The 27722-nt window shown below is 47.0% G+C and overlaps 1 protein-coding gene across 2 annotated transcripts in view; it reads right to left on the bottom strand.

The window, feature by feature from the left end:
* The window catches only part of PPP6R2 (protein phosphatase 6 regulatory subunit 2), a 744860-nt gene that overhangs the window by 272623 nt on the left and 444515 nt on the right, over positions 1 to 27722 (bottom strand). For both annotated transcript variants that reach the window (XM_078677857.1, XM_078677853.1), the window contains exon 12: positions 2791 to 2991. In XM_078677857.1, the coding sequence (XP_078533983.1) occupies positions 2791 to 2991 (201 nt within the window). The remainder of the gene's footprint in view (positions 1 to 2790; positions 2992 to 27722) is intronic.

Genomic DNA, 27722 nt, shown 5'->3' with positions numbered 1-27722 from the left:
TCCTAGCTCCATCTGATTATCATAGAAACACACATCTAGTACACATTAGACATAGAAGGGAGATCGAGTCCCCCATTGTCGATTATACTGAAACTGCTCTAGAACAGTATACAGATTTCAATAGAGGTTTCTTCTTCTTTATAGGACCTATCCAGAATAGTAAGCTAATCCGTAGGTTAACCAGAACCCTTGAAGCTGTAGTAAATGAGACTGCCTCTGCTCTAGGTAACTTAACTGAAGAGCAATCTGCTATGAGATTTGTCGTTTTGCAAAATCGTCTCGTCCTTGACGTCATACTGGCCGATAGGGGCGGGGCCTGTAGAGTCATCGGATCTAGTTGCTGCATTTTCATTCCAAATAACGCGCCGTCTGTTTATTCAGCTATAACCAGACTCCATAAAATTGCCCATCTGTTACACCAAGATCCAGGCACCTGGACATGGTCCGGTTGGTTCTGGAATATAATTTCCGCCTGGGGATGGAAAGTCTTGTCCTTTCTAGGTATTACAGTAGCGATCATATTCAGCTGCTGCCTCTGTATACAATGTGGCCCTGCGATTTGCGGCATTTGTGCTACCTCTTGTATTCCTAGTCCCAAGCCCCGTTCCAAATCCCGTTCCAGGAAAATTCGAGACGAGCAAATGATACTGTATGAAATGATAGATGGTATCATGAATATTGATGTTTCCTGAAGGAAACGTAGTGACAAGGAGGGAATGTGGAAAAGTAAATTTTGTCATGTTCTATGTCCCTACGCGTCCTCCATCATATGTTATCTGTGCATGATTAATATGCATATGTTATTCCCCATGTTTGATTACAGACGCAATTATAGTTGTGTCCACCTCTAGTATGTCAGTTTCCAGTTCTCGTGAATACTACGAATATCAGGCCCATGTAAAGTTACGTTGCCACGTTTCTCAGTGTGCACGTTATTCCATTGTAAAGTCCCCGTTTCTAGGCCTCAGAAGGGCCTGGACACCAGATTCAGCTCCTGTCTCCTGTCTCCTGAAGCCTCGCTGAGGAGCGATACAGCCCCCACCTGTATCCTCGACCCTTCACTTATTTCCTGCCTCGCAGTGCCCGGTTCAGCCTGGCTCTGCCTCTGAGTCTGCCAAGAGTATGTTATGATTCCAGTTATCAGTTCAGTCCTCCTTCTCTGCATTCCTAAGCTACTGAATCGCATCAATAGTTTCCGTCATTGTCTAGCCTTTACGTCTCCATGTAAGGAAAATACTGTATTAATGGTCATTTAATATTCTTCATCACGCACTACATGTAGAATAATGCATGCTCCAGTCTTAGAGTCTGTTAGCCTTTACCCCGATAACTTTTGGATTCTATCAACATGTTCTCTAAACATCAGATACTAGATACTGGTTAGGTACTTGTCGCCCTGACTCTCCAGACTTCAGTCTCTGCTCCTAGCACAGAGTTCATAGCCCCCAGTTTCTCCTAGTAACACGTCATTGCCAGTTTGCGCGCACCACCAGGTTAGAGGTCCCGGCTCCTTAGGTAGCCCCCTCCATGGGTTACACCCCATTCATGACATATTCTGTTACGTTTGCATCACATGTCTATGTATACGCCCTGTTACACCTCTTTTCACCCTTATCTTTCGCGACTGCTACACGTCACGCCTATTGCTCCACCCACCGCTACGCCTATTGCAATGTAATGCTATGTGTTTGCGTTATGTATATATGCTCATGTATTGTTATTAAAAGGCAGCGCGCTCATCCCAGATCCAGCCCCAGCAGCTGCTGGGCCCTACCATCCTATTCCTGTGCAGGTCGTCCTGTTCCTGTCCTTATGCTGTATTAAACCTGCAAAACTCCTACTACCTCGAATCTTGACTCTTATTTATTGAGCTATCTGTTATTGCTATGCCCAGACAAACCTAGATCAGGTATTATTTATTTATATACCACAGCACAACCTAGTGACTCGAAAAACTTATTCGAACCAAAACAACTTGCAATAATCCAAGCCGAACACTAGATAGCGGACTTGTGCAACACTTGTGTATCTACAGCCACGCATGCCCAGAGCAATGGATTTTCTCTCCCCTCCTCATTTTCCACTTCTATTGAAAGAGGTTAGAGTACATTGGCTTGCTGATGTGCTATTAATGTAACAAAATTAGGTTTGATTAGCATTTTCAGAGCTTGCACACAAAAAAAGGCAAACATGTAAACAGAAGGCTAATGGCCTGTGCCATAATGTCTTCTTTCAGCTTTATGCTTACCCCATTTCAGAGAAGAAGAAGAATGGTGCTAAACTTAGAGTAAAACAAGAACAAACATATGTACCTTGTCACATGAGTCAGATCACCATAGTGCCCACTTCAAAGCCATATTAAAAAGACTGATGGAGAAGTAGGCATGTACAGGACCTCACTAAGCTACCACCGTTCTATGTGATATGAAGAACCTAGAAGGGTTTAGAGGTAAGCCTCATCATTCTCACTTCTAAACAATGGTCAGGAGGTGGAATGAGAGAAGGATGGGGCATGACGAATTTTGAGGTGTGCTCTATGCTGCCTGTCGTCTTTGTACAGCATCCAGTTTTAGCCCTAAGTGTAAGAGGGTAAGGATTAGGTAAAGTAACAAAAGTGTACCAGTCTTCAAATTTCTCTATATTTGATATTCGGACTAGATGACTGGTAAAACAACCAAACAACTAAGAAAGCAGAACTGAGATCTAAATGAATATTCTAAGTACTCTGCAAGATTGTGAATTATGCTTTTATCATAAGAATCCATCCCTACAGGAGCATCTCACACTTACATGTGTCACCATGATGTCTTGACTGTGGTCGAGATTTTCAGAACTCACTGCATTCTCTGGGGCATTTTCAGTCTCTGCTTTTGGGGTCTCCACACATGACAATGCCTTCCCATCAAGTGCCGAGTGAGAGAGAACTGCTGCAATGCACAGCTCCACTTGTAAATGCAAGAAGTTGTTCCATGTGTATTTAAAGAACAGGTCCTGGAAGAAATAAACAGTTTTAAAAACTAGCCTCAACTTGGTTTTTCTCTTGGTACGGCATGACACAAAAGTCATGAAAAGACTATTCCTCAAAAGTACCACTAATCCCCTAAGACCTGTTTTAGAGTTACTAAAAATTCACAACAGCCAGACTTCGTGTTTCTCCTCCCAAAAAAATAGATGCTCTATACAGCATGTAACGGTAAGAAGTCATCATGCTGGAAGCGACCATGGCCTTTCGGACACCAATCAAAGCTCAATTTTAGACTTTCTCTTTCTGGTAATAATGAGCTAGATGGAAATGTGATTATACACCTGCTGCATTTGAGCCAAGCTTTGAAGTTAACAAATCTCTAAAAATCACAAAAAACTTACCAGTCTTTTTTCAGGGACCCATTCCTATTAACAGATATTAAGTTCAAACAGTAAAAAGAGAGCCATAGATGTATATGCTTCGCACTGAGCCGAATTTTAGATAACTTATGCCAGCAAATTATATAAAAGGTTATTATCCCTAGATATTTCTTCCTGATTTAATCTGTGTGGTACTCAGGGACTTGAAAGAAATAGGTTGTCAGTTTATCATGCTGTATGAAGTTAAGATTGCCGTAGCCCCCAATATAGCAGCTCACTCTTACTGTAGATAACTAGTGAAGTCAACAAAAAGAAATGAGTACACAAGACAGAATGCACACTGAAGCAAAGTTTATGATTTGGTCTTCTGTAAAGATTTAAAATAGACATAAAAGGTATGTCTACAAAGAACAATAATCGGAGAACAAATGCATATTGAAAGCTCTTACCATTCCTCAAAGTTAGCACCATCTGACATACCAACATCTAGCTAGTTGCTAGAGAATGCATCAAGCTAACATACAAAACATCTCAGAATTCACTTTTTCAATAATAAGTTACAGAGGCAAAAACATAGCAATATTAATGGTTAAACATAAACTGCCAGCACCTTTTAACTACAGTTTGAAAAGGTTACACATATACATGCCTTGCATATCTCAGCCATTTAATAGCTGGTTAGGTAAGTTTACTTACAGTAAAGATGCAGAGAGTAGGCGAGTCTGCAATGAGACATCCTTCCTAAAAGTAAAGCAGTTTCAGTATCCCCACCACCACCACCACCACCACCATCTCTGGAAGTCGTTGTAATACTCTTTTATATTCTTGAATGTGCACAAGGTAAGTATTTTATTAGGCTTTACCTCATGGCCAGCTAGGGTGGCCCCCCTATAAAACAAACGTTTTTAAGATGCAAAACTGTGCAAAACTGTGCACAAGAAAGAGCCTTATCGAAGGTAAGTAACTTGTTCTTCTAATGCCTACTCCTATCCACAGATTCCTCACCTTATGAAAAGATGCCAAACAGGAATTCCCGAGGTGGTGGATCTGTGGAATGGTTCAGACCAAATATCCTGCAGGACTAACCAGGTAGTGTCCATCTTGACGGACAAGGCTGTTGAGGCAGTAGTGCTTCATGAACGTGACACACATGCTGCAGTCCGACGGATGTCGCTGACTGGCACTCCCTCTGCAATGCAGTGATAGAAGCCTTGGCCCTGGTAGAATGGGCCTGCCAATCTTCTGGGGGCTGTTTCTTAGCCAATGTGCAACAGTTTGGTTTTACAGAGGACTAGCCACCTTGAAATGGTTCTTTTCTGTACGGTCTTATCCTTCTTTCCTCCGGCAAACCCCACAAATAGCTGATCGTCCATTCAACCGGTCGCTAGTGCAGTCAATATAAAAGCTAAAAGATCTTTGGGTATCAAAAATATGGAGTCTTTCTACCTCTTCTGAGGGATGAGGGAGAAAAGAGTGCTGTAAGGGTCATGGATTGTCTGATGTAATATCACAGCTTTGGACAGGAATGGCGTCCTATCCGTAGCCCCAAATTGTCCCAAAAACAGTTGGTGTATTGTTACTGGGCAGACAGTGTTTACAACTCGTTCACCAAGCTGATGTTATCGCTATGAGAAAGACTAACTTCATAGTCAGACATGGCAGATGGCAGATGCACATTGGTCTGAATGGGGTACACATCAAATATGTGAGATCCAGGTTAAGGTGCAACTATGGCATCGTAAATAGTGTGGGTGGAAAGTTGAGGGTTAACCCTTTCAAAAAAATACATCACAACAAGTAATGTTAACAAAGATTGATCTGGTAAACGTGAAAAGTTCAACAAGGCCAACAAGAACAAGACCGTCGGTAACGATGTGTCTGTAAGAGACATATGTTAGTTACGGATTTCTTACCTTAGAATTACCCCCAGGAGTCAGACCGGATCCAGAGAATTTTTTCTTACCATTACCCCGAGCGTAGATGGGTGGGTTCGGCCAACTCCGCGTCTGTCGGCGGCGTCATGGTCGCCAGGATGAGGTCGTGGTGTCTACTTAGACGCCGCCCCTACACTCTGATGTCAGTCCTGACACGACTTTCCACGCCAGAAGCGTAGAGCCATGAAATACACTGACCACTAGTGTGCAACAACTAGGGCCCTCCAAAGGAGACCATTTCCTTAGAAGTCAATTCGCAGTGCAGGGAGGATGGGTGGGACGGTAAGGAATCTATAACCAACATATGTCTCTCACAGATACATTGTACAGAAGGTTAGCAACTTGTGCATTTGAAAGAGACAGTTAGTTATAGATTCCTTACCTTAGAATAGATACCTCAGCAATACCAACCCTGGAGGAGGGTCTGCGAACCAATTTCACACCAGAAAGTCCTGGAGGACTGGATAGGCAAAATAGCCGACCCTCCGAACTTGCCAGTCCAGATAGTAATGTCTGGTGAACGTGTGCAAGGATGCCCACATGGCTGCCTGACAGATGTCAAGAAGTGGGACCTCATGTGCCAATGCAGTGGTTGCTGCCGTAGCTCTAGTGGAATGAGCATGTAGCCCCACTGGAGGTTCCTTTTTCGCTAAAGCGTAGCAGATCTTTATGCAAAAGACAACCCATCGAGAGATGGTACGATTTTGAACGGCCCGGCCTTTTTGGCACCTACATAGCCAATGAAAAGTTGATCATTCACCTGGAAGTCCTTTGTGTGGTCAAGGTAGAAAGATAGCACACTTTTAGCGTCCTGACGGTGGAGTCTCTCCTCCTCTTTGGAAGGGTGAGGAGGTGGGAAAAAGGTGAGTAAAGTGATTGTTTGTCCAATGTGAAATGGTGATACCACTTTACAAAGGAACAAAGGCCTCGTCCTAAGCACCACTTTGTCCGGATGCACAGAGAAGAAAGGGGGCTTAGAAGATAGAGCTTGAAGCTCACTCGCTCTGCAAAGAGGTGATGGCAATAAGGAAGGCAGCTTTCAGAGTGAGGAGCCTGAGAGGACAGTTGTGAAGAGGCTCGAAGGGAGCACACATAAGATAAGTTAAAACAAGGTTCAATTTCCACTGGGGTGTTATGAAGGGAGAAGGAGAAATAAGATGAATAATGCCCTTAAAGAATCTATTTACAATGGGAGACTTGAATAAGGAAGGCTGATCTGGTAGCCGAAGGAAAGCAGACATAGTTGCAAGGTAGAGCGAGAGAAAAATCTGTTTATTTAGACCATGGTCTTTAAACAGTCAGTAAGACAATGCAGTCAACTAATGGACACTTTTGTTTTTAAACTCTGATAGTTGCAAGATAGCCTTTAAGAGAGCTCATGGCCATGATGGGCTAAAGAAAGTAGATACAGAAGGACCTTTGAAAGTGGGGCAGAGAGGGGATCCACAGTCTTTGCTGCGCACAATACCACAAACTTGTTCCATCGACAGGCGTATACCATTTTCAGGGAGGGACGTCTGGCTACCAAGATTACATTAAAGACTTCAGAGGCTGCTTTGTCGCCAAAGAGGCGACGGCCATCAAAAGGGATGTCCATCAAGGTAGACTAGACATCCCCCAAAAAAGCCAGATGTCCTCAACCAGACCTAGCGCTGAAGGGTTACCAACATGGCAATCATTCTGCCTAGCGAATCAGTGGTATCCAGTCCACATCTGATCGTAAATTTGGCTGCGTCCCACCTATCCGCCACTACCTGAGAGAGAACGTCCCAGGCCACTTACAGGCAGTGAGGTAGCACTTGCGCAACCGAGTCCCAGATGGATGAGAGTATCGGCCCGAGAGGCCAGCGGTATTCACAGACCGCAGTGCTAAGCTGAAGGAAGAAAACATGTGCTTCCCAAGGTGATCCAGATTGTTGGATTCCCTATCTAGGAGCAGAAGGGAAAGCGCCCTTTGAAGGAGAGGAGAAGGATTTTGGGTGAGGAAAACTGGGTCGCCTGGGGCCAGGCGATGGCGATCATCCTTTCCACAGTGACCCTGTTCTGGGCTTGGACGAGGTGCCCAGAAGGATGTCAGTGAGGGATTCATTGAAGGGCAATAGGGGTTCGGAAGTGGATGCCGCAGGTTAAAGCACCTTTGTCAGGAGGTTAGTCCTGACTGCCACTTAAGGGATCTCAAGGCCCAAGACCTCAGCCGCCCTTCTCACCACAACAGCAGGATGCTCCCTCCTCCGTAGCCACGGTAAGGGGAGAAAGCATGTCAAGGTCTTTGAGAAGGGTCCAGACCACTGGCGTCACCCAGGTCCTCTCTCCAGTCTGGCTCTTCTAGCTGTCTGCTAAAGGGTCCAGCGACCCCTCCCAGGCATAAACACTACTTTATTGGTGATAGGGAACACCAGGGATGAACAAGGGAACAAAAGTACCCTCCGGCGTTGGATCCGAAGCCGGTCTGGCTCCATCTTGGGGGTGAGGATGGGGACAACGTTGACCAGGGGCATGGTCCGTGCCGGGGCGTCGTCGCCGGGATCGATGCCTGTGAAGTTCAGGTAAGATCGTCAGGCATTGGTCCGGATCTTGGCCTGGATCCACAGAGGCCCCCGGGCACCAGGGCTGGAGCTGCCCAGGACTCCCAACCAGCTCCACGGTGCATGAAGGTGCGCCAGCGGAGTCAGGCTGCCCAAAGACTAGGTAGAAGGCCTCGTAGAACTTAAGTTGGGCAGGGGACGCTCCGGCTCCCAGAAATGGGGGGAGACACGTAGTCGTCCCTGAAGGAGGCACCAGAGATGGAGCCTTAGAGCGACAGCGCTCTGGTCCCGCGTTGCGTCAGCCGACCAACAGGGAGAAGGCTAGAGTGCCAGTGCTTCTTCACCTTCTTCTTATGCTTCGACTTACCCGAAGATTTCAAAGACTGAGTGCGACGAGGTGAAGGGGCTTTGCCAGCGGCCTCGAAACCTTCCTCTTGAACAAGACCGGGAGCGACGTGCAGCCAACTGCCGGGCCTCAAAGAGCTTTCTGGACTGCTCCCGTAAAGACTTTGGATTCACGGCCCAGCAGTCTCAGCAAGACTTCGGGTCGTGGTCTCGCTCCAGACACCAAAGGCACCCGAGGTGCAGATCGGTCACAGACATCAGCCTGTGACAGGCCTCGCAAGGCTTGAACTCGGTCAAAACGGTGGGACATCACTCGCGCACCAGGAGTCGTAGACTCAAAAAAGCAGTCAAAAAAGTTCAGTTAAAAAGTGACTAAAGGGGTAGCTCTCTCCGGATCTGCACTAGGCTGGTGCAGAAAAAGAAAGAATGGACGTCAGCGCGCAGGTGTGACGTCTAAGTAGACCCTGCAGTGTCATACCGGCGACCAAGACACAGAATGCGGATTCGACCAATGCCACCCACTGACGTGCAGGGGTACTGCTAAGAAAAAATTCTCTAGATCTAGTCTGATGCCTGGGGGCAATTCTAACAAAGAAATCTATAACTAACTGTCTCTTTCAGATGCAATCTTTAACCGTAGCCACACTAAATACTTGCTTGGCTATAGAGAATACAAAATGTAACATCTGATAATTTGAGCAGCAGACGACAAACTACTCTCAGCATCCAGCACAGATTTGAAAGAAAGGACACATGACTGCCAAGATGACATGCACTTTCCCGGAAGGGAGGTTGAACACAGACAGCTGTTGTCGCTCAGTTTAAATGCATAGAGGTGTAGCATGCATAGGTCTGGATTGAGACTCCTATCCTGCTGCTATAACAGCAGATCCACCCAAAGCAACAGCTTGATTGGGAACAGATGCTCATACCCAGAGGTTCTGGGTTCCATATCCTGCTTCCCCAAAGCAAAGCCACTAGAATGACTTGGGCCTGCTTGTTCCTGGATCTTCGGGACTCTGGACAGCTGAGGCAGAGGCAGGAAGGCATACAGGAGCCTCAAACTCCACTTTAGGTACAAAGCGTCTCCTAGGGAGAGTTGCCTTGGGATCTCATGCATGCACATGTTGGACACTGAGTTTCTGGCAGTGGGGAAGAGACTGACCCAGGGTTCTCGCCAACGCTCAAAAATGTCCTGTGCCATCTTGGACTATAATTGCCATATGTGATCAGTTATGCAATGCTGGCTTAACTCATCCACTCTGGTATTCAAAAATCCTGCCAAGTGGTTCAGGACCACGGAGATGCACTGGGAACTCTGTCAGCTTCAGGGGCACAGAGAATCCTGGCACAAGACCCAAGACCCGTCATCTGGAGATGGTCTGTGACTTATTGTGGCGAGCCCGCCATCAGCAGCCAGTCATTGAGGTAAGGGAAGACTGCTATTACCAACTTCAAAAGATGTGCTGCGATCACAGCCATCACTTGCGTCAACACCCAAAGGGCACTGGTAAGGCCGAAGTGGAGCATGGAAATCTAGAAATGTTCACGGCCCACTGCAAACCAAAGGTAATGCCTGTGGACTGCCAGACGCAACTGTGAAAGTAGGCACCCTGCAAGTCCAGCAATATTATCCAGTTGCTGGGACTCACAGCAGATAGAACTTGGGATAATGTGAGCATTGTGAATTTGTCAACAGTAGTTCTGACAGCTGACAAAGGAGGAGGAACACAATGATACCACAGATCAGTCTGTCCAAGTGTTTCCAACTCGTCATCCAGTGCTACTAGAAGGAAAGAGTGTCCCTCACTCACTGTTCAACAGGAACAATCCAATTTAAAGACCAAAGGCACTCAAGCACCTCAAAGCAATAAGTCCAAACAAAAGTCTTGATACTTTGCTCAAGACAACTTGCGTTTTATCTCTTGCACAAATATGTTGTAAACCATTCTGTCATGTGGTACACCATTAATGGCTGTTTTAACAGAGGTCCTTAAACAGATTAAAAAAGCGGGGCAGCCCAGGCCCTGGATTGGGGGATGACATTAATGGGCAATTTAGGTACAGTATCCTCAATGATAATAAGGAAAATAAAATGGGAAGCAGCTGCATTGGCAGTATGCCAAAGTCTGGCGCAGTTTGCTCCGGAAGACAGAGCGTGAACTAGCTCAAATTATTGCAGAAAGCTATTCCTCATTAGGTTGAGATAATTTGGCAGCCAAACCTAATAAACCACAACTAAAGGATAATTCTGATAAGGATAACCTGAAACAGGCACTAGAGTCCTCTAACGAAAAACACTGGGATACTAAGAAAAATAAAGAGAAGACTAAACCACAGGGTAGATCTCCTCAACAGGAATCCTCTTAGAAGAGCTATAACTTGTGTAACTGTGAAACAATTAAACTGCCTTACAGGTATCAGGAGACTGATAAACATCCCTCTTGTGCCTTTCAAGAATCATCCGAAAAATGCTCGGAGAGAGGAGGACAATGAGTGTGCAGGTCGGAGGAATATGTGAAATCGAAGGGCGGCTCAAAATGCTCTTCTGACTTCACAAAAAAGGAAGAAAAACTTCCAAAGCAAAAGCCTCAATTTAAAAAGAAGAAGGTGGCTGGGATAAAAGTTAAACATGCCACACACATTGAGGTCTCTGCTTCTGAACGGGGTGTGCACTTTGACTCTGCTTGAAAGCCTGGCAGCAGATATGATAGTGTATCAAAATCTTATGGAGTCTCTGGTGGCAATAGCAACAAGTGACTACATCTAGGTGGAAACACCAGACCAGAGACTAAGTGCCCCAAGTCAACTGTATGAATTACAACTCCAAATGAAGGGTGATATACCACACACTAATAATGCGCTGTTTTGGGAAAGCTTATCATTTGGTTATAACATTCTCTTAGCTAAAATAAAGATTGGCCATCTGAGTTTGCTAGACAAGCCCCACATGGACACAATGTAATACTACCGGCCTTCTACGACCTAGTTCCAGAATCAGTTAAACATGCATTTGCCTAAGAGTGGGCCCTTGCACAGGCCCCAGCGTTATACCGCAATGACGTGGGTTGGGATGAAGATTCACTGCACCATTTAATACCCATAAGGTCCACCCACAATTGAAGCCACAATACCCCATTAAACGTGAGGCCAAACAACAGGTTAGAGAAACACTCACATAACTTGAATATCAGGGTGCAATAGAAAGCTACACCTAATCATTGAACAATCCTTTGTTTCCAGTAATGAAATCAGATCATTCATATCGCTTAGTCTTAGACTATAGACAACTGACCAGTGCTACACACACATTTGCAGTTCAAAACACACATGGCGCAGAACTAACAAACATAGTGTGCAACAACATAGTGCCTGAAAGCAGGTATTTGACTTCATTTACCACCATGGGCTCTCAAATACAATATTGTTGATTGCTACAAGAGTATAAGAATAGCCCTGGGTTGTTTTCAGCATGTTTAACAGAACTGTTACAAGATTTTGATGACAAAGCATTGTCCTTTGTCGATGATATATACTGAACAGATGATAACTCAGCAACACACTTGAGTAGATAGCATAATCCTGGGATTTGCTCGCTTGGGTTACAAATGTAACTCTAAAAAAAATTTAAAAAAATGCCTATGTTTCCTTTTCTTAGGATAAGAGTTACCAAATGAAGGCAAAAGGTTAGCAACACACTTCCTAGAGAAGTGTGAGCTTTTACAACCACCAACCGCAATAAATAGGCTACAATTGCTTTTAGGTTTTCTAAACTTTGGTAAAACATATATACCAGATTATGCACAATGGATTAAATCATTTTAGGAACAGATTCGTCCACACTTCTCTCACACATTGGACACCATAACACACACAGATCTTGTATTCAGTACACGCAGACATGTTAGCTGAAAAACACTTGCACACACGTAAACACAACAAACTGAGTAAACCGCATAGTTGCGGGGATCACAGGATACACGTCACATTCAAAGAGGGTGACACTGAACCAATTGCATATAAATTACATGAATATTCCAATGCAGAAATGAGTTTTGCACCAACAACAGAAAACATTCTGACTGCTGTACAGATCACTGGCTCAGGGAATATGCATAATTGTGGTAACTCCGATTCCAGCCTTAGAGCCTGTCACTAAGCCCAGCGTTCCCAACGCAAAAGTCTTATATTCTAGATGGATACAGTGGGCTAACTCACTTACAGCAGCAGATGTAGATTATGCCTTTAACCCTACGCTACAAACGCAAGCCTACCTACAAAATGAACAAGACAAACCTCTGCCCAGTGAAAAAATGTCTAGAGATCAGTATGACTTATCATTTACACTGACAGTTCTGCCCAGCCTGCAGTTGGAACAAAATGCCAATATTCAGCCGCTCGTGCAGCAGTAGAGGGCAAAATGAGGAATGACGAATTCCAACCTCTTGAAACATTCATGCAGTCACTAGATGATTGCACGGCACAGCTGAAAGAACTGAAAGCTCTAATACTGGTACTTGAAAATACTGATCCTGAATTCCCCACTTATAGTGTGCGATTCTTATTGTGTCCAGTTTTACAATGAGTATCAACATTATTGCAGCCAAACTGGATTCAGAGATTCTAAAGGAAACCTTATCAAGCATAAAATGTGCTGGGGATAAGTAGCACCATTTAAAAAAAGTTTGCCAAAGGCTCATGTTATTCACAAGCTGAGCCACCAACATGAAGGAATACACATTTCAGGGAATTCACTGGTTTGTGAAGCCACAAAGGCAACATTGCAAACTGCTGATGTAGCTGCAATGACTTGTTCTAATATGAGGATAGATGAAGACGTTATGAAAGCTGTCACAGCTTCACACCATGGCACCCCTTTACTGAAAGGTTTTCCAGCAAAATACTCCTACCAGCTGAGTGCGCAAAACATTCAGTTTTCTCATCTTCCCGGAGTGAGGGATACAGTAATTCCAAATTCAGACCGCATGTTAGAATTAATTCTAGCAGCCCAAGAAGGCTTGCATCTGCTCACGAAGGGGTAGCAGCTACAATCTAATTACTGCAGCAATGCTACGGATGGCCATGACACACAAACAGACAAAGGACGATGTCCTTAAATGTGACATTTGTCCGCAAATAAAGGTATCCACCAGAGTACGTCCACCACAGACACACACCTCTCTTGATCTCAAGCAAGTATCTGGCATGTGTTTATTTGGACCCAGGGGGCCCCCACACTCGGAAGGCTCTCTTAAATACATCATGTTTTCAGTGGATTTTTGCTCTTGATTCTTATTATTATAGACACATCGATCAACTGTTGCTCAAACTGTTATAAAAGATTTGCTAGTCTTTGTTGGCACATATGCAGTAGCCACATTACATTCAGACCAGGGTCCAGCTTCTGCCCCTAGGGCTTACAGAGACACCAGGGAAACATTAGGTGTGACCGCACTATTCCTCACCAAACCATTCTGAGGGAAAAGTGGTAGTGGAGAGGAAAGAATGTCACAAAGCAGTCTTTAACAGCCAGAGTATTAGATTCAGGTCGCAGTTGGGTCCACCACCTGTATGGGGTACAGAGAGCCTTAAATAATCTGCCAAGAAGATCCTCGAGTGGTTGGACTCCCTATGGAGTCCTCTTTGGGGTTAAGATGAGGGTTCCAGACCTCGACAGTCCTAGTACAGGGGCGGCGGAAAAGTCTTTTTTTAATCAATGAAGCTGTTTTCCAGCATTCCGTGCATCATTTGTTGCCGCAGCACTTTTCACACTACGTGGGATGGTATGCCCAGATGCGGGTCCCTTGCTCGCTGTGCCGTTGGATTCAAGCTAACCTGGCTGTTGAGGGGTTACCCCGAAACCGGTCAAAGGATTCTTGTTTATGGTTCATGTTGGACTGTCCCATGAGGAACAGGGTCAAGACTGATTTGCAAGTGGCTAGGTCCAAACTGGGGTGGCACAGTGAGCAAAAGAACAATTGATTTAACTCAGATCTCTTGACAGGGGGTGAAGGTTTGATTCATTCAGCATTCCATCCAACATTTGTTGCAGCAGCACCTGGCAAATTGCAGGCAGTGCCAGCTGTTCCTGGATGGATTCCGAAGATCTGTGATCTAGTGCAGGAGAAGAGTAAAGTCCAAAAGGAATTCAGGTCGTCCTACAGAGCGCGTGTGCTGGTCCTGGCTATTGAAGGTACCAGAACTGTACTTTTACTGGTCCTTGCTGGCAGCAAACACAAGAGATTTGTGTCCATAGATCTCATTAAACCACACCATGTGGCCTGTTCTACAGAGTAAGCCAAGAGGGCTACTGGGTACTTGCCTGCCTTCTCTCACTACCATACAGGAAATTCCATTACAAGCTTTAACCAACCCGTAAGTTTCTTCTCCCCGGCTGGGGACATCTGACCCTGAAGTTTTGATACACCCAGTCACCATTACAACACAATCATCGTAAGGGAATTCACAGATTTCCACAACACAAGCAAACAGCTAAGTTGCTTATGGAGATGCGTGGCTCAGTGGTTAGAGGCGGCAGACCCGGAAGCTGAGATCAGCCGTGGACCAGGGTTCGATTCCCCGCCTCGGCGGGTCTCGGGCTCAAAAATTCCACGGACTCGACAATTCTCGCTCCGGTGCCTACTCGACTCACGGGGTCACACTCTGCGACTCTGGGCAATAGCTTGCTTAATCTCCACTACGGCCCCTCGCGGCGGGATGCCTGGCTTTCACCTTGTGAATACCCTGCCGGGGTATCTCACAGGGGAATACCAGGACGGGTTCCCTAAGCAAGCGCCTTGAGACCCCTGGGTGATTAGTGCGCTATATAAATCGAAACACATTTACACACATTTATTATACATCACCACTGGAGTGGACAGCCAGTTCTACACAGTTTAATGAGCCCCTTACATTTTCACAACCTGCTTCAGGCTATTATATCGACATTGATGACTTTACTTCAAATTAGTCAGATCCACAGCCACAGCCTGGTACTCGTGCGTTTAGAATTTGCCTAAAAAAAAAAATGTAGTCCATGATGGGTATACATTTGGATTACAATTTCATTACTTTTCCTCTTCCTCTGGATTGGTTTTATGACCGTCTTTTTTGTGCTTCTGAATGGACACTATCTCCCAGAACGCTCTAATGCTGAACTGGTAAACTGGGCATTGAAACCTCATTAATCAAAGAGTAAAGAGACCTATCCCATGTGAACATTTTAGCAGTTCCTGTACTCGATCGAATTGTTTGGGATAAGATTCCAATGTTATGTTTGGATCGACAGACAATGCAGATTCCTCACGTTGTTAAAATTTATCTGAGTGACATCATCACTCCTGGTAGCATCTCTGAAGATTGGGATATTCACACAGTAAAACAAATGCTTGATGACCTAGAGTATTATACTGTGTTTGAAAATGGAGACATGTATAGAGGTACATCTAATTATGACATTTTTTTCTCACCATTATGGACACCATTTCTTACACAAAGCAAGTACTCCATGTGCAGTATTTAATTGCACACAACAGGAACACTGCCCTATACTAGCAGTGGGAAGCTCCAAGACATTTGCAAATGTTTCTGGTCAAAACACTTAAACCCAAAGTCTTATTACTATATGCTTCTCCCTATCCTGTTAAAGCAAAATATGCTAACTGACACACAGCTAATTTATTCGGCTGCCTTTATTTCCCAGTTGTTGATACAAGGGTATGACTTTAGGAAAGACAATGTTGATTTAAAATCTGTGAGGGAAACTAAAGACAGGGAAATGAGGCTTTGTTTAAAGATTGCCTTATGCCAAGACAAATGATTTGAACAAAACTGTGCAGCAGACATGTCTTGGCCTAGCTAAGACAAAGAATATGAACAACCACATTTTCCCACATTTGTACGTTTTGAGAATTGGCAGCAATCTACAAATTACACGGGGGAAACATTCAACAACATGCTTCAGAATGGTTCATACAATTCTTCGGATTCCAGCCAAGGGGGTTGAATACTAATGGCCATTAAATACTAATGGATGTCATGCACGTTTTCTTGATAACACAAAGGGTTTCAGGATAAATAGGCCTGACCCATTGTTGTATGGCGTTTTAGATTCCAAATGAATTTACCCGATTTATGCCCTTATATAGGTAGAATTTGTGTTACCCTTATATAGGCATAGAAATCAAGCCCTTATTTAGGCATAGCCCATGCTGCCCAAATACAGGCATGGCTACTTCCATCCGTCCATCAAACATCACAACGATTTCTTGGAAAACCAGACTGTGAGAAGTTGGCCTGATGTGCAGTGCTCACTATTCTAGTGATCACTATATATCAGTCCAAACAACCCTTATTGATGATTGGTTGTAAGTCAACCTTATAGACCAGCTATCCTAGTAGCATGGATACGAGCAGTCTAAGGCTAAGACTCTAGAGGGCGTGTTAAGCCAGCTGTTTTACCATCACATTACCCCTTGAACACCCAGTGAAAGGACACCACACAAGTGTTATGAAAATAAACAGTGTATTTATTAGAATCACAACAACCCTGTACTCTTTATGAGGACAGGGTGCTAGGCACACAACAAAACTCTTACGAAAATACTTAAGTTAGCACGTTATACACAAATGCCCGAGGGGCACGAAAAACCATATACTTAAAAAGTGGAATGCGAAATTACTAGCAGGTAAGTACAATACTAATAGGCTTTGGAATCGCTAGGACTTGACTAGGGAATCGTTAGATTACTTCTAGGCGACCTAGGGGACTCGGGTGCAGAGTGTGCACTCTCACGCGGGATGCGGGACAAAGTCTATGGGAGCTAGTAAAGGCAAAGTTAGTGTTCACGGGCGAACCCGACCTGGTAGGAAGAAAACGACAGTGGATCCTGACCCTAGGATAGTGAGGCTATGCTGGGACACCGAAGTGCCGAAGTTACCTAGCCCAGGGGCTGCAGCTGCATAGGTCTGAAAAGACGTCGGGGATCTCGTTGCCGGACCAGGAGCCTGGAAGAAGGAAGTTGCTGGCAGGCGACCAGTGAAGGAAAGTTCGATGGATCCAAGCCTGGATCAAGGAAGAAGAAACCTGAAAGCAGAGGGGACCAAGTTCTTGAATCACTAGCCAGTGATTAAGTGGGCACCAGGATGGCACCGGGCGAAGTCACCTCGACTAGGTGAGTGGGCGACGCTGGCTCTGCGGATCTCACGGACCAGGAGGCGTTGTCGGCGACCAGGATGGAGAGGCGAGCTGTCCCACGATGGATGAAGCTGTCGGCGTCGAAGTTACCCAGGATTGGGCAACAAGCCTTGGCTAATTCAAGCCCACGCGGTGGACTCAAAATGGCGTCTTGAGTGGACCAGGAGGGTCCGGGGTGCTCCTCTTTTGGAAGGGAGCAAGGGCCAGCCTGGAGCAACCAGACCAGCAGCAGAAATGTCGTCGGGCGTCGTTCAGAAGGCCACAAGCCAGCGGGCTAGTAGCCAAACAACGCGGTGAGCAGCAAAAAGCAGAAGGGCCCCACGCAGATCGTGGAGATGCTGGCAGGCTGCACTTCGGTGCTGGAGCTGCTCAGGGTCGGGGCTTCTCGGACCCCAAAGCACTCACCAGGAAATTACTCGGCGGGCTTGCTGGAAAGAAGTCGTGCAGTCTTGAAGATGGCCGGTCCCTCGAGGTCTCGTCACACCCACGAATCTCAGCGTGACTGATGATGCAGGTAGAGGTCAGAGGTGCCAGGGAAGCCGGTTCTCGTCGAGCTGGGCAGTCTTGATCCGGAGGAGAGACTTGCAGCAGACCGCAGTGTTCTTAAGATGGTGCCTGCGGATGCAGGGTGACTACTCCTTAGTCACAAGGGAGAAATCTTAGGAAGAAGTCTTGAGTTCCTTTCGTGGAAAGTAGTTTCAGGATTCAAAGATGATCTGATTTGGAAGGGGGCCAGTTCCTACCTTTATCCTGTAAAAAGGGGCTGGCACGCGACTAAGTCCTGCCCTAGGGGTGGGACTAGGAGGGGGGTGGTTACACCCACTTCCTTGGCGGGCTTTTCCCCAGCACAGGGTCTGGAGTGACCCTGGAACTGGTTCCAGCCAGCCTATGCACAGTGAGCACCGGGGTGCCACGTGCAGTCACCTTCCTCTAAAGCCCTGCCTACCTACAATACACAAAACCCTGTCTGGGACGGTGCTGGCACCGCCCCTGGCAGGAAACCCTTTGTCCTTATCTCCTGCTCTGGGAGGACTCCCAGCAGCAGGAGGGCAGACTTGTGTCTCGGTGGCAGCATCCATTTTGTGGAGCTGAGGCTCTGTTTGACTTTAACCGGGGTTAGGGGTTACATACATGTCGTGTCCCTCTAGAAGGGTGGAATGCTAACCCCGTCGCCAGAATTGGCGAGGGGTTAGTATTCCAATTCGTATGACACCTTACTCGACATGTTTTGATAAAGCGATACCAGAGTTGGCATATAACCGCGAGGATTATAATGCACTTAAGAGTATATGGTATGCGATATCATGGAAACGGCTAAGGGATGGATCCCGAAAGCCGCAGACAGGCTCAGCTCATGCCAGAGCACCATCTCACACGATTCCAAGCACTCTGCCTTCAGGATTGTTAAGGCCTGCCATAGGAGTGACTGATAGGAGATCTGTGTGTCCATTTTTAGGGTTAGATATAGGTATACCATATCTAAAGCAAAGGGTGAGTACACCACCTTGCCCCAGCTGTCGTGCAGCCAGTTGTGTCAGTTTAGTTAGTCAGCCCAGGGGTGGCATAACACATGCTTCAGCCCCTAGGAGACTTCTGGGTACACCTCAGCCCTGGGTACAGGGACTTGGAGAGGGCCCAGTGCCAATTCAGTACCTGAGTACAATTTGGATAGAGAGAACAGCTAGGCTGTGGGTCTGATTAGCAGGCCCACAGCCAGGGAAAGTCGTAAACCAGTGCAGCAAAAAGCAAAAATCTGGGTGATCATAGGATTGCAGACCCTACTCTCCTACATGACCCCCCCCCCCCCCAAACTTTGGGACAATAAACTAACCTTGACCAGGTGAGTCTTCTTGCTCTAAGTGGAAATACCTGGAGAGCCCATCAGCATTGCTGTGATCAGTACCAGGTCTATGCTCCACTGTAAAATCCATCCCCTGTAGGGAAATGGACCACCTAAGCAGTTTGGGGTTTTCACCCTTCATCTGATTTAGCCACAAGAGGGGCTTATGGTCTGTCTGAATGGTGAAGTGAGTGCCAAACAAGTAGGCCCTCAGCTTCTTCAGGGCCCAGACCACAGCAAAGGCCTCCCTCTCAATAGCTGACCAATTTTTCTCTCTGGGTGTCAACCTCCTACTAATGAAAGCAATAGGCTGATCATTACCATCAAAATTCAGTTGAGACAGAACAGCCCCCACACCCAACTCAGAAGCATCTGTTTGGACAATGAATGGCTTGGAGTAATCTGGACTCTTTAGGATAGGTGCTGTGCACATGGCCTGCTTTAGGTCATTGAATGCTTTCTGACAGCTTGCTGTCCACTGAACTTTCTTTGGCATCTTTTTGCTTGTCAGGTCATTAAGAGGGGTCACTATGGACCCATAATTTCTGACAAACTTCCTATAGTACCCAGTCAGGCCCAAGAAAGCTCGAACCTGAGTCTGGGTGATTGGAGGAGTCCAGTCCTTGATGGCCTGTATCTTACTCTCCAGTGGCTGAACCTGGCCTCCACCTACAAGGTGGCCCAGGTATACAACCTGTGTCTGCCCTATCTGGCACTTTGTGGCCTTGATAGTGAGGCCTGCCTTTTGCAGGGCCTCTAACACTTTCCTCAGGTGGACCAGGTGATCCTCCCAGGTGGAGCTAAAGACAGCAATATCGTCAAGATAAGCTGCACAGAAGTCATCCAGCCCATTGAGGACTTGATTCACCAACCTTTGGAAGGTGGCAGGTGCATTTTTCAGTCCAAAGGGCATTACCACAAATTGATAATGCCCTCCAGGGGTAGAAAATGCTGTCTTGGGTTTGGCCTCCTCAGCTAACCTGATTTGCCAATACCCAGCTGTTAAATCAAATGTACTTAAGAAGTTGGCAGAAGCCAATTTATCTATAAGTTCATCTGCTCTTGGTATTGGGTGGGCATCAGTCTTAGTGACTGCATTGAGGCCTCTGTAGTCTACGCAAAACCTCATCTCTTTCTTACCACCCTGGGTGTGAGGTTTTGGCACTAGAACTACTGGGCTAGCCCAAGGGCTATCTGAGGGCTCAATGACTCCCAGCTCCAACATTTTCTGCACTTCAGTTTTGATGCAGTCTCTAACATGATCAGGCTGTCTGTAGATTTTACTCTTGACAGGCAGACTGTCTCCAGTGTCAACATCATGGGTACACCAATCAGTTTGGCTGGGTGTCAGAGAGAACATATGTCTGTAGGATTGCAGAACTTGCCTGCAATCCTGTTGCTGATGTTCAGTGAGGCTGCCACAAAAGACAACACCATCAACTGATCCATCATCAGGATTCTGAGTGAGCAGGTCTGGGAGAGGGTCACTCTCTTCCTCCTGTCCCTCATCTGTGGCCATGAGCAAGCTCATGTCCTTCCTGTCAACATATGCCTTGAGCCTGTTAACATGGAGCACTCTGAGAGGGCTCCTGGGAGTTCCAAGGTCCACCAAGTAGGTAACCTCTCCCTTTTGCTCAATGATGGTGTGGGGCCCAGACCATTTGTCTTTCAGAGCTGCTGGGGCCACTGGCTCCAGCACCCACACCTTCTGCCCTGGCTGGTACACAGTCAGAACAGCCTTTTGGTCATGCCAAGCTTTTTGAAGTTCTTGGCTGGCCTCAAGGTTTTTAGATGCCTTTTCCATATACTCAGCCATCCTGGAGCGGAGACCAAGTACATAGTCCACTATGTTGGTTGCAGGCTTTTTGAGAGGTCTCTCCCATCCTTCCTTCACCAAACACAGGGGTCCTCTTACAGGATGCCCATACAGAAGCTCAAAAGGGCTGTAGCCAACCCCCTTCTGTGGGACCTCTCTGTAAGCAAACAAGAGGCAGGGGATCAGGACATCCCATCTTCTCCTAAGAGTTTCAGGTAGTCCATGAATCATCCCTTTCAGGGTCCTGTTGAATCTCTCAACAAGCCCATTGCATTGTGGGTGGTAGGGTGTGGTGAACTTGTAGTTCACACCACACTCCTTCCACATTGCAGTCAGATATCCTGACATGAAGTTTGTACCTCTGTCAGAAACGACCTCCTTAGGGAAACCCACTCTGGAGAACACTCCAACTAGGGCTCTTGCCACTACAGGTGCTGTAGTGGTCCTAAGGGGAATAGCTTCAGGATACCTGGTGGCATGATCCACTACCACCAGTATAAACTTGTGCCCTGATGCTGTCTGGGGTTCCATTGGACCAACAATGTCAATCCCCACTCTTTCAAAGGGAACCCCCACCACAGGTAGTGGTATGAGGGGGGCCTTTGTTGTGCCACCTGACTTACCACTGGCTTGGCAAGTGACACAGGAGCGACAAAACTCCTTGGTATTCTCATTCATATGGGGCCAGTGAAAGTGTGAGACAAGCCTGTCCCAAGTCTTTGTCTGACCTAAGTGACCTGCAAGGGGAATCTCATGGGCCAAGGTGAGAAGGAAACCTCTCAGAGACAAGGGGATGACCAGCCTCCTGGTTGCACCAGGCTTGGGGTCTCTTGACTCAGAGTACAGGAGTCCATCTTCCCAGTATACCCTGTGGGCACCTGTGGCATTCCCTGCAGCCTCAGCAGCAGCCTGCTGTCTGAGGGGTTCAAGGGAAGGGCAGCTCAACTGTTCCTTCCCCAGGTCTGCTCTGGAGGGTCCCCCTGAGCCCAGAAACTCAACTTGATCAAGTTCAAGCTCTTTAGGCTCAGTTTCCCTCAGTTCTTCCAGATCAGCCTCCTCAGAGACTTGATCCTCAACCTGGGGCAAGGGGGAAGGCAAAGCCTTACCCTTACTGCTCTTCTTCTTGGAGGGTGTCTGGTCCATCATTTCAGGATCCAGCACCTGTTCAGTGGGGCATTTTCTGGCCTGTGACCTAGTCACAGCAAGCACATGTGCTGGCAAGCCTAACATTTCCATGTGAGTCCTCTGCTCCACTTCTGACCATTGTGATGACTCCAAATCATTGCCCAACAAACAATCAACTGGGAGGTCTGAACTGACTACAACTTTCTTCTGTCCCTTCACTCCACCCCAGGAGAAAGCCACAATTGCCACACTATGACTAGTAGTGACATTGCTGGCATTGGTCACCAGGAAATCAGTACCTGGCATGATCTGTCCAGGGTCCACAAAGTTAGGTGTCACCATGGTGACACTGGCACAAGTGTCCCTATAGGCCTGAGCCATTTTGCCATTTATCAAAGGTGTCTGCCTGTATTTGCCCAAAGTATTGGGACTTATTTCAGGGGGCATATCCATATCCCCTGTACAGACAAGGACAGCCTGAGTGAGTGTGCCAACTAAGTTGTCAGACCCCTCAGTACCCAAGGTTAACCCAACTAATGCCTTGGGAGGTACACTACCACTACTGACTGTACTAGGGGGTGCAGTTGCCTTAGGGGCTGTAGTGGCAGGAGTTTGTCCTCCTCTTTTGGTGCACTCACTAAACCAGTGAGATTTACTTTTACAGTACTGGCACCACCTTTTTGACTGGCCTTCTTGAGTCTTCTTCTTCTGGGAAGCCTGACCCCCACCCTCTTTGGTTTGTTGGGGACCTGGTGAAGACTTCTGGTCATTTTGCTCATTCTTAACATTACCCTTCTGGTCTGCTTTCTTCTGACCACCCTGGTTCTGGTTCTGCTTGATCCTTGTCCTGACCCATTTGTCTGCCTTCTTTCCCAATTCTTGGGGAGAGGTCAGATCTGAATCAACAAGGTGCTGGTGCAGCAACTGGTTCTGACAATTGTTTAAAATTTGTTCTCTCATCATTAGATTATACAATCCTGTGTAATCTGTAACCTTGCTACCCAGCAACCAGCCCTCCAAAGCCTTAGTGGCACAATCCACAAAGTCAGACCAGTCCTGAGACTGAGTTTTCTGGGTGTCTCTGAACAGCAACCTGTACTGCTCAGTGGTTAAACCAAACCCATCAACCAGTGTATTCTTCAGGACCTGGTAATTGTTAGCATCCTCTACTCTTGTAGTGAGGAGCTTATCTCTACCTTTACCATCAAAGGAGAGCCACAGTATAGCTGCCCACTGACTCTGGGGAATGCACTGCACAGTGCAGGCCCTCTCCAGAGCAGCCATCCATTTCTGGATATCATCCCCTTGCTTAAAGGGGGGCACTATTTTAGTCAGGTGTTTAGTATCTAAACCCTTCTCTCTATCTCTTGGGAGATTGCTGCCACCAGTGGGAGCTAACCCACTCATCTGCTGCTCTCTTGCCAGGGCAAGCTTCTCTTTGGCCAGGGCAATTTCTTCCCTTTCAATCCTCAGTTCAGCTTGTCTCATCCTAGCTTCATGCTCCCTTCTCTGAGGGGAAGTAATTCTCCTCTGTGGAGGATTCCTTCTCCCCTGAGAAGAGGCATTAGAGTGCAGAGATCTATTGGAGTCCCTAGAAAGAGATCTATCTCTCCTAACTCCAAGGTTAGGCCCACTTCGGGTTAGTACTGGGGGTCCCCCAGATCCTAGCCCAAGTAAGTCTAAGTTGGTCCTGGTTAGCCTTCTGACTACCTCAAGACCTTTGTCTACCTCATCCCCAGAGAGTTCCTCCTGATCCTCCTCCTCAACTGCTGTAGCAGTGTTGGGGAGGTCTGGATCCCCAGAGGTTCCCTCTAAGGCTGGCATATTCCCATCTAGCTGAGAAAGCTTTCTCGCATCATAAGTCTCTAAGAGACCTATTAAAAAGGGAATGGTGGGGTTAGACCCCTGCTTCAGTTTTCTGGAGACACAGATTTGTCTCATCTCCTGGAAACTGAGAGCTGCATATCTTGAAGTGACCTGTGGAGGGTCAACACTGACCAGGGGAGTCTCAGTAGAATCTCCCTGGGTAGACATGCTTTTCTAGTGAGGTGTAAGTGGTGCACTTACCTACACTATATGTTTGCCTACTGATCCCTTGCTAGAGTTGTAGTTTAGGGTGTGCTAGGCCCTAGGAGCTACAACAGCTGGTTCAGTAGAACTCAGAGTATTCTAAGCTAAGTTATATGTACCTTTAGTACTTATGTGATCTTTCACAAGATATTCTTAGGGCATGTGTGGTAAAACAACAGCAAGCTCAAATCCCAACCGCTGCTCACCAATGTGAGAAGTTGGCCTGATGTGCAGTGCTCACTATTCTAGTGATCACTATATATCAGTCCAAACAACCCTTATTGATGATTGGTTGTAAGTCAACCTTATAGACCAGCTATCCTAGTAGCATGGATACGAGCAGTCTAAGGCTAAGACTCTAGAGGGCGTGTTAAGCCAGCTGTTTTACCATCACATTACCCCTTGAACACCCAGTGAAAGGACACCACACAAGTGTTATGAAAATAAACAGTGTATTTATTAGAATCACAACAACCCTGTACTCTTTATGAGGACAGGGTGCTAGGCACACAACAAAACTCTTACGAAAATACTTAAGTTAGCACGTTATACACAAATGCCCGAGGGGCACGAAAAACCATATACTTAAAAAGTGGAATGCGAAATTACTAGCAGGTAAGTACAATACTAATAGGCTTTGGAATCGCTAGGACTTGACTAGGGAATCGTTAGATTACTTCTAGGCGACCTAGGGGACTCGGGTGCAGAGTGTGCACTCTCACGCGGGATGCGGGACAAAGTCTATGGGAGCTAGTAAAGGCAAAGTTAGTGTTCACGGGCGAACCCGACCTGGTAGGAAGAAAACGACAGTGGATCCTGACCCTAGGATAGTGAGGCTATGCTGGGACACCGAAGTGCCGAAGTTACCTAGCCCAGGGGCTGCAGCTGCATAGGTCTGAAAAGACGTCGGGGATCTCGTTGCCGGACCAGGAGCCTGGAAGAAGGAAGTTGCTGGCAGGCGACCAGTGAAGGAAAGTTCGATGGATCCAAGCCTGGATCAAGGAAGAAGAAACCTGAAAGCAGAGGGGACCAAGTTCTTGAATCACTAGCCAGTGATTAAGTGGGCACCAGGATGGCACCGGGCGAAGTCACCTCGACTAGGTGAGTGGGCGACGCTGGCTCTGCGGATCTCACGGACCAGGAGGCGTTGTCGGCGACCAGGATGGAGAGGCGAGCTGTCCCACGATGGATGAAGCTGTCGGCGTCGAAGTTACCCAGGATTGGGCAACAAGCCTTGGCTAATTCAAGCCCACGCGGTGGACTCAAAATGGCGTCTTGAGTGGACCAGGAGGGTCCGGGGTGCTCCTCTTTTGGAAGGGAGCAAGGGCCAGCCTGGAGCAACCAGACCAGCAGCAGAAATGTCGTCGGGCGTCGTTCAGAAGGCCACAAGCCAGCGGGCTAGTAGCCAAACAACGCGGTGAGCAGCAAAAAGCAGAAGGGCCCCACGCAGATCGTGGAGATGCTGGGAGGCTGCACTTCGGTGCTGGAGCTGCTCAGGGTCGGGGCTTCTCGGACCCCAAAGCACTCACCAGGAAATTACTCGGCGGGCTTGCTGGAAAGAAGTCGTGCAGTCTTGAAGATGGCCGGTCCCTCGAGGTCTCGTCACACCCACGAATCTCAGCGTGACTGATGATGCAGGTAGAGGTCAGAGGTGCCAGGGAAGCCGGTTCTCGTCGAGCTGGGCAGTCTTGATCCGGAGGAGAGACTTGCAGCAGACCGCAGTGTTCTTAAGATGGTGCCTGCGGATGCAGGGTGACTACTCCTTAGTCACAAGGGAGAAATCTTAGGAAGAAGTCTTGAGTTCCTTTCGTGGAAAGTAGTTTCAGGATTCAAAGATGATCTGATTTGGAAGGGGGCCAGTTCCTACCTTTATCCTGTAAAAAGGGGCTGGCACGCGACTAAGTCCTGCCCTAGGGGTGGGACTAGGAGGGGGGTGGTTACACCCACTTCCTTGGCGGGCTTTTCCCCAGCACAGGGTCTGGAGTGACCCTGGAACTGGTTCCAGCCAGCCTATGCACAGTGAGCACCGGGGTGCCACGTGCAGTCACCTTCCTCTAAAGCCCTGCCTACCTACAATACACATAACCCTGTCTGGGACGGTGCTGGCACCGCCCCTGGCAGGAAACCCTTTGTCCTTATCTCCTGCTCTGGGAGGACTCCCAGCAGCAGGAGGGCAGACTTGTGTCTCGGTGGCAGCATCCATTTTGTGGAGCTGAGGCTCTGTTTGACTTTAACCGGGGTTAGGGGTTACATACATGTCGTGTCCCTCTAGAAGGGTGGAATGCTAACCCCGTCGCCAGAATTGGCGAGGGGTTAGTATTCCAATTCGTATGACACCTTACTCGACATGTTTTGATAAAGCGATACCAGAGTTGGCATATAACCGCGAGGATTATAATGCACTTAAGAGTATATGGTATGCGATATCATGGAAACGGCTAAGGGATGGATCCCGAAAGCCGCAGACAGGCTCAGCTCATGCCAGAGCACCATCTCACACGATTCCAAGCACTCTGCCTTCAGGATTGTTAAGGCCTGCCATAGGAGTGACTGATAGGAGATCTGTGTGTCCATTTTTAGGGTTAGATATAGGTATACCATATCTAAAGCAAAGGGTGAGTACACCACCTTGCCCCAGCTGTCGTGCAGCCAGTTGTGTCAGTTTAGTTAGTCAGCCCAGGGGTGGCATAACACATGCTTCAGCCCCTGGGAGACTTCTGGGTACACCTCAGCCCTGGGTACAGGGACTTGGAGAGGGCCCAGTGCCAATTCAGTACCCGAGTACAATTTGGATAGAGAGAACAGCTAGGCTGTGGGTCTGATTAGCAGGCCCACAGCCAGGGAAAGTCGTAAACCAGTGCAGCAAAAAGCAAAAATCTGGGTGATCATAGGATTGCAGACCCTACTCTCCTACACAGACTCTTAAGCAGAAGGGACATTCCCTAGCCTGGATATTGATTCCTCCCAAAAACTCATTATGCATTAACAACTATTCTTAGGGGTTCATCCATGACGTTCATATGCCCGTCACAGCTGGAATTCCTAAACACCTTCAAGGTATAAATATACCTTCACTTGCTATAGTGAAGCACAGTGTGGTTCGGTGCAGTTCGACTACCTACTTGCCAGACGCAGCTCGCTACAGCAAGTAGCGAAGGAAGCAGACTCTCCAGCTGACGCACTGATCAGAAGCTGTCCTCCTCTGCCGAGAAATCCAGCTCCAGTGTTTCTGACTCTCCTTGCGAGGTGTTGGGAAATCGAGTCCAGAGACAGAGATACCAGAGATTCTAAGGTATGGAGCTGATTAGAACCTAGAGAAACCTTTGGCAATTCTTGGCAAAAAACTAAACCTATGCTAAAGACCATACTTACTTCTTCCTTCGTACTAGACCTAGGTTAGGTACATTGGGGTAGGCGTATTTTAGAAGCACCAGTTGAGTATTTTAGCCTGTGTTTATGTATTTTTATAGGTCATAGCACTAGACAATGCTATTACAGTATTATTTTATAATACTATTCTCACTGT

This window comes from Lissotriton helveticus, chromosome 1_1, assembly GCF_964261635.1.
Source record: "Lissotriton helveticus chromosome 1_1, aLisHel1.1, whole genome shotgun sequence".
In the NCBI taxonomy this organism is placed as follows: domain Eukaryota; kingdom Metazoa; phylum Chordata; class Amphibia; order Caudata; family Salamandridae; genus Lissotriton; species Lissotriton helveticus.
Note: the sequence above shows the minus strand (reverse complement) of the source record. Positions and strands in the feature narration are given on the sequence as shown.